The 14,537-nt window shown below is 37.4% G+C and overlaps 1 protein-coding gene across 2 annotated transcripts in view; it reads left to right on the top strand.

Moving 5' to 3' along the window:
• Positions 1-14,537, top strand: part of ARL15 (ADP ribosylation factor like GTPase 15) — a 396,543-nt gene that overhangs the window by 191,248 nt on the left and 190,758 nt on the right. For both annotated transcript variants that reach the window (XM_059417115.1, XM_059417114.1), the window contains exon 4: positions 4,939-5,147. In XM_059417115.1, the coding sequence (XP_059273098.1) occupies positions 4,939-5,147 (209 nt within the window). The remainder of the gene's footprint in view (positions 1-4,938; positions 5,148-14,537) is intronic.

Genomic DNA, 14,537 nt, shown 5'->3' with positions numbered 1-14,537 from the left:
TTTTGTTTGCTACTATGTCCCCAGCACCTGGGATGGTACCAGGTGCTCAATAATTGTCTGTTAGATGAGTTAACGAATACTAAGAGAATGTTCCATAGTTGTCCATAATGTACCACAGAAAAATTGTCCCTAGTTGCTGTAGTGTGCCTTTAAAAAGAACCTTGCATAATGAAGATACATTGTGCTCCTGTCTTCTTTCCTTCCTCTTGTAGTGGCTTAAACCAGGTTCTCCTGGTTGATTGGCTCTCAGAATGATCTCTTAGATTACCGGCTCCTTACAACGTTTAGTAAGGCAGCGTCAAACCCTCTCTACTCTTAAGATACCGTTTATTTTTTAATCAGTGTACAAAATATAGGCCAGGTTTGAGTTGAGTGTTTAACCTCTTTATTTAACAGTTTAAGTGACAGAACACATGCACTCTTCAGTCATTAAAATGAGTGGCCCCAGACCACTGTTAGTTGTGATATACTGCATTATGTTATTCCCTTTGGACTTGGTTTATAGATGAGGAATATTGGGATGTGGACATCAAATGGGAGTTCCAAATTTTCCCAGTTAGGCTCACTTCTCAAAGCATTTGACAGCTAAATTAATGACCTGTTCATCTCTCATTTTAATCTGGTGGCTTAACTAAGATCCGCTTGGCCAGACAGACCAACTTTATGTAACCCTTTACTCGACTGCTGGTTTCCTGGGTCCTAATCTGGGTTCAGGCTACTGCTGACCAAAGCCACTGGGCAAAAGGCTGGAATGCTGCATTCCAAGCCCAATTGTTTGTGATGAACATCAGACATGCTAAGATTGGACAGATAGCTGTGTGGTAGCAGACTAAAGAAAAGGGTCTTTGCGCTATTAATAATTTATTATTCACATACTATGTCAAAGATGGGACATTTTAAGAAATTATGAGATTTACTAGTGCCTGGGTGACTCAACTGGTTGTGCTGCTATCTTCAGCTCAAGTCATGATCCCAGGTCAGTTCCTGGGATCGAGCCCGGCATCTGGTTCCTTGCTTAGCTGGGAGCCTGCCTCTCCCTCTCCCTCTTCCTCTGTCTGCCACTGCCCCTGACTGAGCTCTCTCTCTGTCAGATAAATAAAGTCTTTAAAAAAAATTGTGACACTTCTCTTTGGGTGTGTTTCCACCAACAGAGTCATTGGACTCACCATCATTTTGTCTCTTTGAGACACCTATTCAGGTGTCTTATGTGCTCCTAAATGTGGCAGGTGGAAATAGTTTCTTGGTGAAAGAGATGGACCCCATGAGTTGGATTTTGAATATGTCCCACCTGTTTCCAATGGAAAACTTCCATTGAAACCTGCAACCACTGTTCTTCTCTTTATTCTTGATTCTCTGCACACCGTCTTAATGCTATGGCCGCGTTGATGTCCTCTACTGTATTTACAGGCCTTGTTGTAGTTCTTACTACTTGACAGAATTTGAGGATTTGATCTAAAGGGAATAAGGGATTTTTAAATATTTCTTACAGGTTCCTGCTCAGTGATTTGTATAGAATAGTAATTCATAATACTATTCACTGAATTTAATTGGCTGGAAATGTTCTTGGACATGTTCCTACTCTGAGAATTAATATACATATGCACTTAGTACCTTTTATTCTAATAGGTTGCTTCCCACCCTCCTCCCCCCTGCCCTTGGCTTATGTGTAATAGTTCTTTGTTCAGTTCTGTCACCTTCCCAGTCAATGATCCTTCTATTTCAATCCCGTTAGACCTAAATATATATTTTAGGTGTGTAACCTTGGTTGTATTATGTAATTGTTTCATGTCTTAGTTTTATTATTGATAAAATGAGAGCCATAAGATTATCTGCCTCTTAAGATTGTCAAGGGTAAATGAGTTGATACATGTAAAACACTTAGCACAATCAACATTTATTTTAGAACTGTACTTGGTCAATTACAACTGTTGGTTGACTGTGGATACAAGAGGAGCAAAATCACGGAACCATTTTGTGAGCATTAATGAGCTCTATGGAATTTACAGTAAAGCATGTTGCATATATTAGATAGAAATTGTGTTCCTCACATCCTTTAGTAAAACTTTTAATAAATTATGTACAGATATGTTCACGCACAGTGTTTTTGTTTTAAACATTTACCATCAGGTAACACTGCTGCTCCTTTTGCTCCTCAAGCTTATGGATGGTTCTCTAGCATATGGATAATGTCTGGATGTAGCTTGTAGCAGATGCTGTTGGTATCCTACCCAGATCTCCTTTACTGGGCCAGTGCATCCATCTCCCAGCTGCTGCGAGTATTGGCTGCTAATGACTCACACCTGTACCCTTCTCCAGAGGCCTGCCCTTGGCTGACCGTAATTGCCTCAACCAGATATGTCTGGGAGAGTATGAGATCACACCCCTACCCCCTCCTGTTCCCTAGGGGTGGCTCATAGCCAATGACTATACAGGGGTATAGCAGCCCAGCACCACTGCCTTTGGACTGGACAACTTCTGTGGTTCAGTCCCTACTCTAGAGCTCCTCATTGGATCAAGCTGAGTTTAGACTTTTTTGAAACCATATCTTTGCCTAGCTTCTTCCCAATTCTAGCTTGCTTTTTTCACTTCTGGTTTCTCCTGATAGTACTGTCTGTAATTAGGCATTCAAGAAATGCCATCTCAGACTCTGTTCCTAGGGAACCTGGACTAAGGTGTTGCTAATTTCGGTGCCTCTGTTTTCTTAGTTCAGCCATCACTTATGCAACTACCTACCTATCTTAAATAATCTCTGGCTTAATTTTTTTCTTCCTTGGGATTTGTTTTGTTCTGCTTTCTTGGTTGGATGTTACCTGATCTGCATCACCCCTATTCACATCCCATATCTTTACATACTGAAGGTTACTCAGCATTAAGTGTCCTTGGTCTTATGACATAGCTGGTTGTTTCAACAAGGTATTATAACAAATACCTTGGATTTAAAAACCTGAAAATTAGTTCTAAACCCTGAGTCATTTACACCTCCCTCTTAGGGTAGTTGTAAGAATTATACGCACTCTTCTTTTGGAAACACCTAGCACTGTGCCTGAATGTAGAAAGTGCTTAGTAAATGGTAGGTGTTTGGTAAGTGCTGTTTTTGAAGACAATCACCCAGTCCGGTTGAGGTCCTCTCATCCCGCTTAAGGACTACCTCTATCACAGTGCTTTATTCCTTTATTATTATATTTTTCCTATTCTTTCAGAAAAATGTGGGCTTCTTAATGTGTCAGCTAGTGGTGTGTTGGCCTTCAGGGGAAGAAAAGACCTGATGATAGCTGTTGTTGATTTTGATGGTGAAAATACTCCCAGCCTGTCCAGTTTCGAGCTTCCAGTATGATATCCTTGAACACAGAGTTGGAAAGAGATGCACACATTTGGCCCTTGCCAGTTAGTACATGCTGGCTCCAGTCCTTAATCTCTGTACCCCTAGCACTTAGCACAGTATATTCAACCTAGGAGCTAAATATTCAATGGATGGCCAGCATGTAGTTACTGACTGGCTAAGACTTGATCGTATGCACTAAAATGATAAAATATCTTCATCTGATTTTCGTTGTATAACCAATAAGCCTAAACTCCCCATTTCCCACCCCATCCATACACATTGCCGATGCTATTCATGAATCAAAAGTAAAGGAAGCAGTCATCATGATGTAGTGGGGAATGCTAGAGAGGTTGTCTACTCAGATGCAAATCTCAGTTTCGTGATTGACTAGACACGTGAATGGGGATTACTCACTTCACCTCTCTTGGCCCCAATTTCCTCAAGACAGTTGGACTGGACTGTCTCTCCAGGTCTTTTAGTCTCAAAATCCATGAAGCCTAATTAGTGTATAACTTCACTTCCTCCTTCCCTCATTTCCCTCATTCCTGTACGAGCTTCAAGTTATGTATTATGCTGGATATTGGGAATCCAGAGAAGAATAAGATGTGGCCCTGGCTGATGAGAATCTCAGTTTTTGTTTTTTTGTAAACACCTCCATGATACCAGGGCCATGAGGATGCTCATTGCCAAATCGGTTTATGCAAATGTATCGAGATTTTAATTCATCACAAATTGCAACACTTTGGTACATGAAGGTATTGTGCTAGTAGTTTTCACTTTCTAGATGGAATTAAACAAGGCTGCTCTGATCAGCAGGTAGTTCTTTTAGAAAATATCAAGCTAATTTTCGTTGTCTGGGGGAAAGAAAAGCCTCTCTGAACAGCTAGGTTACACTGCCCTCTGAGTTAGGCTCAAACTCAATTTATAAAGAGTGGAGTTTATTTACGGCTAGTAAGCAAAAGCTGAAAACATTTTGAGTTTTGATCTAGAAAGTATCCTGGCTTTTCTCCCATATTTTGATAAGAAAAGTATGAAGGATGACTCCTCAACTTTGGTGGTATTCTTCAAGGCCATATCCACCTGTTGGCTCTCATGCCTTTTTCTCATCAGCTATGTTTTCTGCACTTAATTTTTTAAAAGCTACACTGGTGTCCAGTAGGAATCACTGTTGGGTGTGCCCAACAGTACTGTTCAGTGTTCTCTCAGTTTCCAAAACCTATTTTTTTTTAATTTTTTTTATTTTTTATAAACATATAATATATTTTTATCCCCAGGGGTACAGGTCTGTGAATCGCCAGGTTTACACACTTCACAGCACTCACCATAGCACATACCCTCCCCCAATGTCCATAACCCCACCCCACTTCTCCCAACCCCCCTCCCCCCAGCAACCCTCAGTTTGTTTTGTGAGATTAAGAGTCACTTACGGTTTGTCTCCCTCCCAATCCCATCTTGTTTCATTCATTCTTCTCCTACCTCCTTAACCCCCCGTGTTGCATCTTCACTTCCTCATATCAGAGAGATCATATGATAGTTGTCTTTCTCCAATTGACTTATTTCACTAAGCATGACCGAAACCCATTTTTTAAAAACAGAATTTGTTTTGTTTTTGACAGGGGCTGATAATATCCGAAAATATTGGAGTCGCTACTACCAAGGATCTCAAGGGGTAATATTTGTATTAGACAGTGCCTCTTCAGAAGATGATTTAGAAACTGCTAGAAATGAACTGCACTCAGCTCTTCAGCACCCACAGTTATGCACTTTACCCTTTTTAATATTGGCCAATCATCAAGACAAGCCAGCTGCTCGATCAGTCCAAGAGGTATGTCTCATTAACTTGACAACTCTTTGTCTTGTTTGCTGCACTTTCGCCGCCGCCTTGGAATCTGAAAACTTGCCTATAATTCGGATATGCTGGTTATATTGTTTTTCCACATGAAACCGTGATTTTCTGAGAAAGTAGAAAGACTGTATCAATCTATAGAAATTATTGTTTATATATCTTTCTCCACCTGTAAAGCATAGTTTTTGTTTTTTGTTTTCTCGTGTGTGTGTGTGTGTTTGTGTGTGTGTGTGTGTGTTTTTAAATTGCTTAGCGAAAGTTAGAGGACTTATCTGAATATTTTTCTCATCTATTTTCTCATGTGAAGGCCTGGTTATTGAACACTTTTTTACTCTGCCCGCTTCCTTAGTTCATTCTTTTCTCCAGCTTTTCAAGGAATGCATCATGCGTATTACCATGCATCACTTGCCCTCAGATGTCATGTTCTTGTCCCTTGAAATGCTCACTGTTGACTAGAAGCAATGAGTCCTATTCTGTAACCAGCCAGGCTGAAAATTGATGTCTTATCTTGCAAGTTCTGTGCCACCAAATACACTTTAATATGGACCCATTGTTTATCTTTCCCCATTTAATTTTATTTTTTAAACTTGTATCTCACCTATAAAAGCATGAGTCTAGTACTGGGGGATGGGAGAGGAATTCAGTGTCTCACCCAGCAGAGTTTCTGATTCGTGGATACTAAACGGATAAGATAGGTGAATAATTTTTAAAATTTGAATTGGGGGGAATTTTAACCTAAGTGCAGTGAAATCAAAACTTTTCATGTGTCCTTTACACCTGTAACTTTCAGAATAGGTTTCTCTCCCCTCCTTCAGAAAATTGTGTGCTTCCTTAAGTGACTCCTAATAAGATGAGTAAGAGGAACAATGTTGCCCTGTAGTCTGAAAAATTGGACAAGGAGTTCAGGATGTAAGATGTTCTAACTCCAGACTTCTCTCACACTTAATGTGGGACCCTTGCAAAGAGTTTTGTTCCTTCGCTTGTCTTCTCATCAGTAAGATGGCAATAAGGCAGTTTTCTGTTTTGTTTTGTTTTGTTTTTTACTAAGTGAGTGGGATGATTTTTGGATAATTCACTTCAGAGTTGACAGTACTAAGCAGTAGAGGGGTACTATGTAGAGAATTTTCATTTAAGTTTTAGGAAAATAGTAAAGAAGGCAAGGGTTTCTTCTTAAATAGAACTCACGTCTATCCTCTGTTGCTTCTTTCAGTATTAAGTGGTCAGCAAGCACCTTTTTCCTTTTAGATTTTGTGAAATCTAGATAATATTAAGTGATTAAGATAAAAACAAAGCAATGCAAATCTATTCAGAGTCATTAATGCACAGATCTTCGGCATTGGGGTTGTGGTGCCTTCTTGATCTGTTCTTAAGGCTTTGGGTAAATCTTTTAACTTCTCAGCACCATTTTTTCTGTCTCTAGAATGGAGGTAATAGTATCTAATGATGGGTAGTTATGAGTGTTACATTAGTTTGTAATTACAAGGTACTTGCTGAAAATGCATTGTTCTGAGATTCATTGTAGAAAATACTGGTATGTATTAGAAATACAAATAGACTATAACGTTTTATATGTAAGTAATATGGAATATCTCTGTAATAAAACATATGAGATACATATACAAGTGACCTTGTAACTTAAAATTCCTTTATTCAAGTTATGTAGAAGAGCTGAATAATTATTATTATTATTATTATTATTTGCTTTTAAATTTAAGAAACTGTTTTTTCTTAGACATCATAAAATTGAAACTGATGTTTTCTTAAAATCAAATTCGCAGTTCAGGGTAATCCTCCATAAAAATTGAATGTCATGGCAAAGAAAGGAAGCTTTTAACAGTTAATTGCTCTGGAATATGCTTTGTGTGTGTTTGCTAGCTACCTTTTATAGGAAACAGGCAGATATCTTTTTATGATTCATCTTTTATTGAGACAGAGGCTGTAAATGTAGAAAATGATTTGAAAATTATTGAAAACTGTATATACTGGTACATGGATGACTTTGACTTTCTATTTATATCAACTTTAAGTGAATTTTCCTCAAAATTTTTGCTGGTAATGGAATTTGCAAATGCCATTTTGAGAATTATTTAAGGCATTTTCCCTATGGTTATTTATATAAACACATACTATACAGGTGCATGTTAACATTTTAGGCTTTAACTGAAGACACCGGCAAATTTGATTACAGATCTTGACATTTGTCGAAACATAATGAAGTGCTTATACTTGGGATTTGGCAGAAAAAGAAATGGAAGCTTCCTCTTTTTACTCATTGCTTGAAAGACCAAGAGATTTCCTCAGTACAGTACTGTTACGGTGCCTTGTTGAAGTACCCCCAGAAATGTTTTAGGGATTAAATCAGTACCTTATTAATAAGTTAGCATAAAAGTGGAATTGTAAAAACTGAATCTTAAACTTTTAATGAATGGTAATCTCATAATTGTTGGGAGGAGGCATGGGTAGAAGAGGGGGTAGGAGATTAAAAAATGAACAAACTTACATGTTATTAGAAATAAGTTTAGAGTTTGTCATCTATTTACTGCTCTCCTTTCCTTATTATAATGGTATTACATGCCCTATGCTTATTGCTTATAAACATTTTTATTCATTTGTACCTAATTTGTGTGCATGCCGTGTAATTTCCAAGTGCTAAAAGAGATGGGGTTGTACTTTGCAAAATTCCTGTGATTCTGAGGCAAAATTTTGTTCTCTTGGAATCAAGGAAAATGTATTCACTTTACCAAAAGCACTGAACCAGTCTTTGATGCAGTGAAGAAAAGACAAGGAGTCATAAGGGCTTATTGATTTCCCCCCCTCCCATGGAAATTATTACATTTTGTGCTTAATACATTATGCAAAAAATTTGCAATTATTTATCCTGTCACTTGAGTAAAACTTTAAGAATTCATTTATCGCTTTATGAGGATAACAGGATATTGTTGAGTTTAGAAGCTGGTGAGATTCCCAAGGAGAAACCTGAGTTATCACTAGAATTGCAACGGAGGATAAAAATCTCAGGAGATTGTGTATTTAGTCCCCTCCTCTGCCCTAAGTGTTGCCATGTTTGTGTAGAGAAGGAGTTAAGAAAGGAAGACAATGGCTAAAATTACTTTGTAACCCACAGACAGAGGGCAACATGCCCAATTATTTTGTTACTCTTTTAGAATGCAAGTGGAGTCTTGTACATTGCATAGTTTGCCTTCTGTAATAAACCTGGTAATGACCTGTGTTTCACTTAGAATTTTAAGATTTTACGTTTTTGAGAATTGATAGTAGAAACATGTTTCTTAACAAATCATCTTTTTTAAAACATAGCAAAACACTGGGAAAAAGAACACCCTTTACGTACTGTCTGAAAGCCAAGCAGTTCTTGCAACAGATGTTTGTTGTATTCACTTTGGGGAGGTGTAGTTACCACAGTTTTCCAGAATTTACTCCTATCAACAATGTTTCTCTATAGAAAGTATAATATAAAAATCTACAATTAAGTCAAGGCGCCCACGTGTTTCCTTAGGGAAAATTCTAGTCCAATTTAAATAATAAAGCCCTAAACCAAGAATCATCTTAAGGGTAAATAGGTTGGCTTTTTATTTGTATTGAATTGTAATTGTATCTAATTTGTTTTACAACTCCCATAGGAGAGCATACTTCAGTTCTGAAGTTATTTAATACATCAGGAGGATTTCATGAGAAGTTAAGTTGATATAGTAGCCAATAAATGTAATCCTGTTTTCCCTCTACACGTTGTCGATTGGGACTCTTTTACTTCCTAGCTTTTGAAATCTTATTTTTGTTTCATTGGGCATTACCGTGTCTTATAAAATGACACATTTTGTTAATGTGAAAGAAATTGTTTAACCTTCCAGCATCTGGTCTGATTGGATATTCATCCTTGTCCTTATTTCGAAAGTATTTCATTATTTTATAAATAGTACATCAAATAATGAGTCAACTGTCAAATATTTTTGAACTCTGTCAAATATTAAAGAATGTGGAAACTGTGAAATAAAGATTTTTGAGGTGCAATTATAGGGTCAAATGACTCTCTTGGTTCCATGGCTCATTAATTATAGCACAGGAAAATCCAGCTTTTCAATTAGGATGTCAACATTAAGGTTAAAATTTGTGATCAGGCATTTCTAGGTTTTCTTAAAATTGTCATTCAGTTCATTACTGTGATGTACATAGAAAGTGGTGGAAAAGTTCATTTCTATGATGTACATAGAAAGTGGAAAAGAACAAAATGTAAATGCGAGAAGAGCATTTGCGAGTATTTTTACGATGATACAAACATTGCCTTTTTAGCCCATGTTTTGTTTTGATTATACATATTCATAGTTTTTTGAAAAATACTTTTCAATATTCAGTGTATCAGGAATACTTTATCTAGTTCTCCCTTCTTAGTCTATAGACCTCTTCTGGAAGAGACTGCTAGTATGTATTTCATATTATTTGACCTCTACATTTACATATAATTTGTATTTAAAGGTAATTATTTCTAAATTGTATACTTGTTTTCCTTCCTACAAAGGGTCAGAGAATTTTGAAGGATTGAAATGTTTGGACACTGTCTGTAAATAGTAAGACTCTAATTTAAAATTTTCATTCTATATTCATACTGCTTAACGTGGAGCGGTGTTTTTGGTTTGGTTTTGTTTTGGTATTTCTATGAAGTAGCGAATATCATCTCTGCTTTTACATGACAAATTTTTTACTGGAAAATACGAAGCAGCATTTAAGTCACATAACATACTTAGCTTGGTTTATTATTACTGTGTATACAGAGAGGAACGCGTGTGTGTGTGTTTTCGTACAATAATGATTGTAAAGTGTCATATACTTTAAATCTTAGGAGTCTTCCAAGTATCTTGACCTGTGTCTTGGCAGCATTTTAGAATACTGATTTGATTTCACATAGAGCAGTGTACATACCTATTGTGTGAGCAGTCTGAAAATTCCCTTGTGGGACGTATACTTATTCTAAAATGATATGAGATACAAATTGTTTTTTGTGCATTCCTTACAGATGTACTTTTCTCTGTTACAGTTTAGTCTTGGGGAAACAATGAGAGGGTTTGGAAGTCTGTTTTCCAGGGAATGACTCTGTGGTCTCCTGAAAATGTTGACTAACGTGCAAGAGAAGCTGAAAATAATCATCATTTCGGTAGTTAGATACATTTATAAAAATGATGCTTTTATATTTTAAAGAGCAACTTTTAGCAGAATACCAAAACAATATTCCATTGTACATTCGTGTATTTACTAAATATGCACTCCTTGAAAAAATGATTTTGTATATTTGACTTCATGGATTCTAAACCTGGCTGCTTTGATCTTACCATTCAAGGGATCTTGTGGACCTGTATTTCTTGCACCCACCAAGCAGTAATCATGAGAATGTGCCCTGCTTACTGAAAACTAATAAAATTCCCTTTAATGAGAGTTACATCAGGAAGGTCCATCCTATCGAGAAAATTATTTAGGTTGGATAACAAAGTATAATACGTTTAAAAAATAAAACAAGAATTAATTCATTATGTTCTCTTTTAAAACCTCCATTCCTCTTTAGTTGGCCACATGCGTATCTTTGTTTCATGTAGGGCTGGCAAATTTTGGTACCTCTTTCCATTCTTACTCATATTTACTGTCTACCTCCACATGTTTCGCTGCACAGTTCTCCCACCTCTGCCATGCCTCTCCGTTTCCTGACTCTTTCCCCCTGTTCCTCAAAAAAGACAATTAAGAACCAGATTTCCGGGGCACCTGGGTGGCTCAGTGGTTTGGGCTGCTGCCTTCGGCTCGGGTCATGATCTCAGGGTCCTGGGATCGAGCCCTGCATCGGGCTCTCTGCTCCGCAGGAAGCCTGCTTCTCTCTCTCTCTCTCTCTCTCTCTCTCTCTCTGCCTGCCTCTCTGCCTACTTGTGATCTCTGTCTGTCAAATAAATAAATAAAATCTTTGAAAAAAAAAACAGATTTCCTATCTTCCATGAAATTCATGTTAAAAACCAGTACTATCTTCTAATTACTTCTAGAAGCAGATGAAATACCACTTATCTCTTATGTTCTGTGCTGGATAATTAAATTCCCTTCTCTTTTCTCACTCACGTTTATCTGCTGCTGCTATTTCTCTTTCCCTGGGAAAACCACCTAACAATTACAGGTGACATCAAGAAGTTGCCGTGGGGGGTGCCTGGGTGGCTTAGTGGATTAAGCCTTCAGCTCAGGTCATGATCTCAGGGTCCTGGGATCGAGCCCTGGATCGGGCTCTCTGCTTAGCATGGAGCCTGCTTCCCCTTCTCTCTCTGCCTGCCTGTCTGCCTACTTGTAATCTCTCTGTCAAATAAATAAATAAAATCTTAAAAAAAAAAAAAAAAAAAAAGGTTTCCCTGAATATTGAAGGCTGAGCTGCATGTCTTCCTTTTGACTCCCAAAGGTATCCTGGGCATAACCAAATCATAATACCAGCATTAATTGCCTGTAACTGTTCTGTCTATCCCTCAAGATTGGAAGCTCTTTGAAGGACAGGAATTCTGGCTTGTATAAGTCTCTATGCTTAATTATATGTTGTTGGAATGAGTACAGCGTTGGAGTCTTCACGTACATGCCTGTGCTTCCCTCCTGGCTTGAACGTCATCAGCTTCATCCAGATTCCTTAACTACCCAGTCTGCCTCCTGTTCCTCCACACCAAACCTGACCTTTGACTATTACTCCTAAATCGCATCTTCTGTGAAATTTCACCACTCTGCCCATGGTAATAGTTCTCAAAAGTTCAATCTTCTGGCTACCAGATTTACACATCTTTGCTTTCTTGTATTTTTATGTACTTGTGTTTGTCCACTTGAGGACCTGGCTTATACAAGGTTGCTGTCTCCTTCCCCAAATCCCTCCTATAAAGTGGCAGGACAGCTCAACTGAATAGTATTCCTTTAATATGTTTTTATTAATTACCTGTATTTTAAGTAAATAGAGCTTATTTTCAGTTGCTAGCAAAGCAAACTTTACTTTTGCTAAAGCTCAGTGGGGCACCTAATTGAAATGGTTTTAAAGCAGTACATTCAATTTATTAAGAACAAATCTGGTTTTATCATAAAAGTGCTTTACATTAATGAAACTTAAAGGATTTTTTCATTTCTTACACTTAACATTTTTCTTCCTGTACATATGCAGGTATTTTACAGTAATGCATCATAACTACACAGTTAGACTTTGACTTTTTCCTTTCTGGGTCTTTTTTTGAAGCACTAGGTATTTGAGTGGTCGTAGTGGTGAACCTCACCCTTTTTTCAATTTTGTATTTTGTAAAGATTAATTTTCACAAACTCTTATTCAAAAAAGCCAACAAATGACTCTGAGGCAAAAGTTTACAGAATCATTTCCTTGGCCCTAGTTCCACTTATTTATTTACTTATTTCATTTGCAAAAGAAAACTCAGTTTACTACACATTGCATAGTGTACAGAGTTAATAAAACATTTGTCGAGTTAAATGAATTTGAAAATAGACACATGGTTAATGTCAGTCAGGTGCTTTGAAGATAAAAAGCACAATAAGCGTTAGTTATTATCATTATGATAATTATTTTCATTATTATTATTATTACATAGTGTCTGCTTAAAAATACCTTTGGTTACTCCGGGATGGCTGAGGCTAATGAAAGGGGTTACCCCGCTGGGTTTTATCCAGAAGTAAGGAGTTGAGACATAAGGCACTGAGGTTTTGTTTTTTCTTACTAAATCAAGAGATGGTTGTTTTTTTTCCTAAAAATAAAACAAAATCCTGTAATGCAGAAGCATTGGAACTCATTTTGAATAGTTGGAATGTTCTATAATCTCGAAAAACAATATTTGAGGAATAACTCCGGGTCCTCCAAAGGGCTCTGAAATCATAGACATTGGTTTCTAACTAGTCGGAACCCTTTATTTCTTAGTTAACTAATTACAGAAGTTGTATAGAGCTCAAATTTATAAACTAAGAAGAGGGCATAATTATGGGAAGAAAATGTGAAAACTTAATTATCAGAAAAATGAAAAATTATATTTTGGGGAAGTTATCAAAATGTAGCTAATTACATGAATTAACTCCAGTGAGAATATTTCCAGGAGGATTATTCTTTAGAAAGAAGACTCTAAGGTTAAGCCAAATTCCTTATAGGACACTACAGCAATTGTCATCCCAAGTCAGAGATAAAGGAAATATCAAAACATTTTAACAGGCATTTATATGAAAGTCAACTGTACATCCAGCCTCATAATCAGGAAGACATTAGTGACATGTCTGAAGAAGACATTCCCTAATATTATTGCAAATTAAATAAGAAAAGACCTCAAGAGAATGAAAAGAGAAAAGGTTCCTGGAGCCAATGAATTACAATTGACAACCTAAAGGCAGTTGAAGAACCAATTGCTGGAGTGATTGCAAAGCTATTCATAGTGTGCAGCAGACAGAGCACACCAGAAAGCTGGAACAATGCCTTCAGTTCAGCAATATTGCTTCAAAAGAATGGAAAGAGGGGAACGGGAAGAGCCACTGACCCCGAGACCAATTTCCAGGCAGCTGCACAAACTATATACTGTAATTAAAGGTTTTGACCACTAATCACAGCAAAGCCAGACTACAGAAAGTCTAGGGAGCCAGCAAGGTTTATAATGAGGCAGACATCCTTAACTTAAAGCATGGAAAAAGCAGGTAAGAAAACCAGTCCAGTTTTGGCAGTGGCTTTGAAAAACTTTGCTGTATTAACACAAATATGAAAATCACATATTTTTGGCCTTCTTTCCTCTAAAACCAAAAATGTGCAATGCAAGATACCTGCTTTCATCTTTTGAGATGAACAGAATACTCTGCTACTTAGAAACTGAAATTTTCTCCTTGCTGCTTTCTTTTCCCCTTTACCTGTAAATCAGATGTGCCTTTGCTGCAAACAGTGAGTAGCCGTGTGTCGTGGCACAGACGACAGACTGCCGCTCAGAAGTAGATGCTCTTCCTGTGTTCTCGGGCGACACTGGTAGATATGCACTAACCCACGCCGGAGTACTTAAGCTATAGAACCTCTTTCCTCTTTTGTTGATGGATAATCCAGAATCATCTCTTTTTCTTTCTTTAGTAATATCTCTTGATGTAGACATCCATGTTCAGCCACAACTCTGTTTAAGTATTTATGTAAGACCTTGGAGAAATGGGCTATCTAGTATTTTTGAAGGAAGGTACAGTACAGACTTCCAGTACAAACGAGAAGGTGTCAACGCAAGTTTACTGCACAGAAGTGGCATCTCACTTTGAAGATACCACATAGTTCTCCCCTGACTGGCCTGTTAAGATCTTTGCTGTGTTTTATGTCACTGTATCCAATAGTGAAATGGAAATTACCTT

Source organism: Mustela nigripes, chromosome 12 (genome assembly GCF_022355385.1).
Source record: "Mustela nigripes isolate SB6536 chromosome 12, MUSNIG.SB6536, whole genome shotgun sequence".
NCBI classification, from domain to species: domain Eukaryota; kingdom Metazoa; phylum Chordata; class Mammalia; order Carnivora; family Mustelidae; genus Mustela; species Mustela nigripes.
Note: the sequence above shows the minus strand (reverse complement) of the source record. Positions and strands in the feature narration are given on the sequence as shown.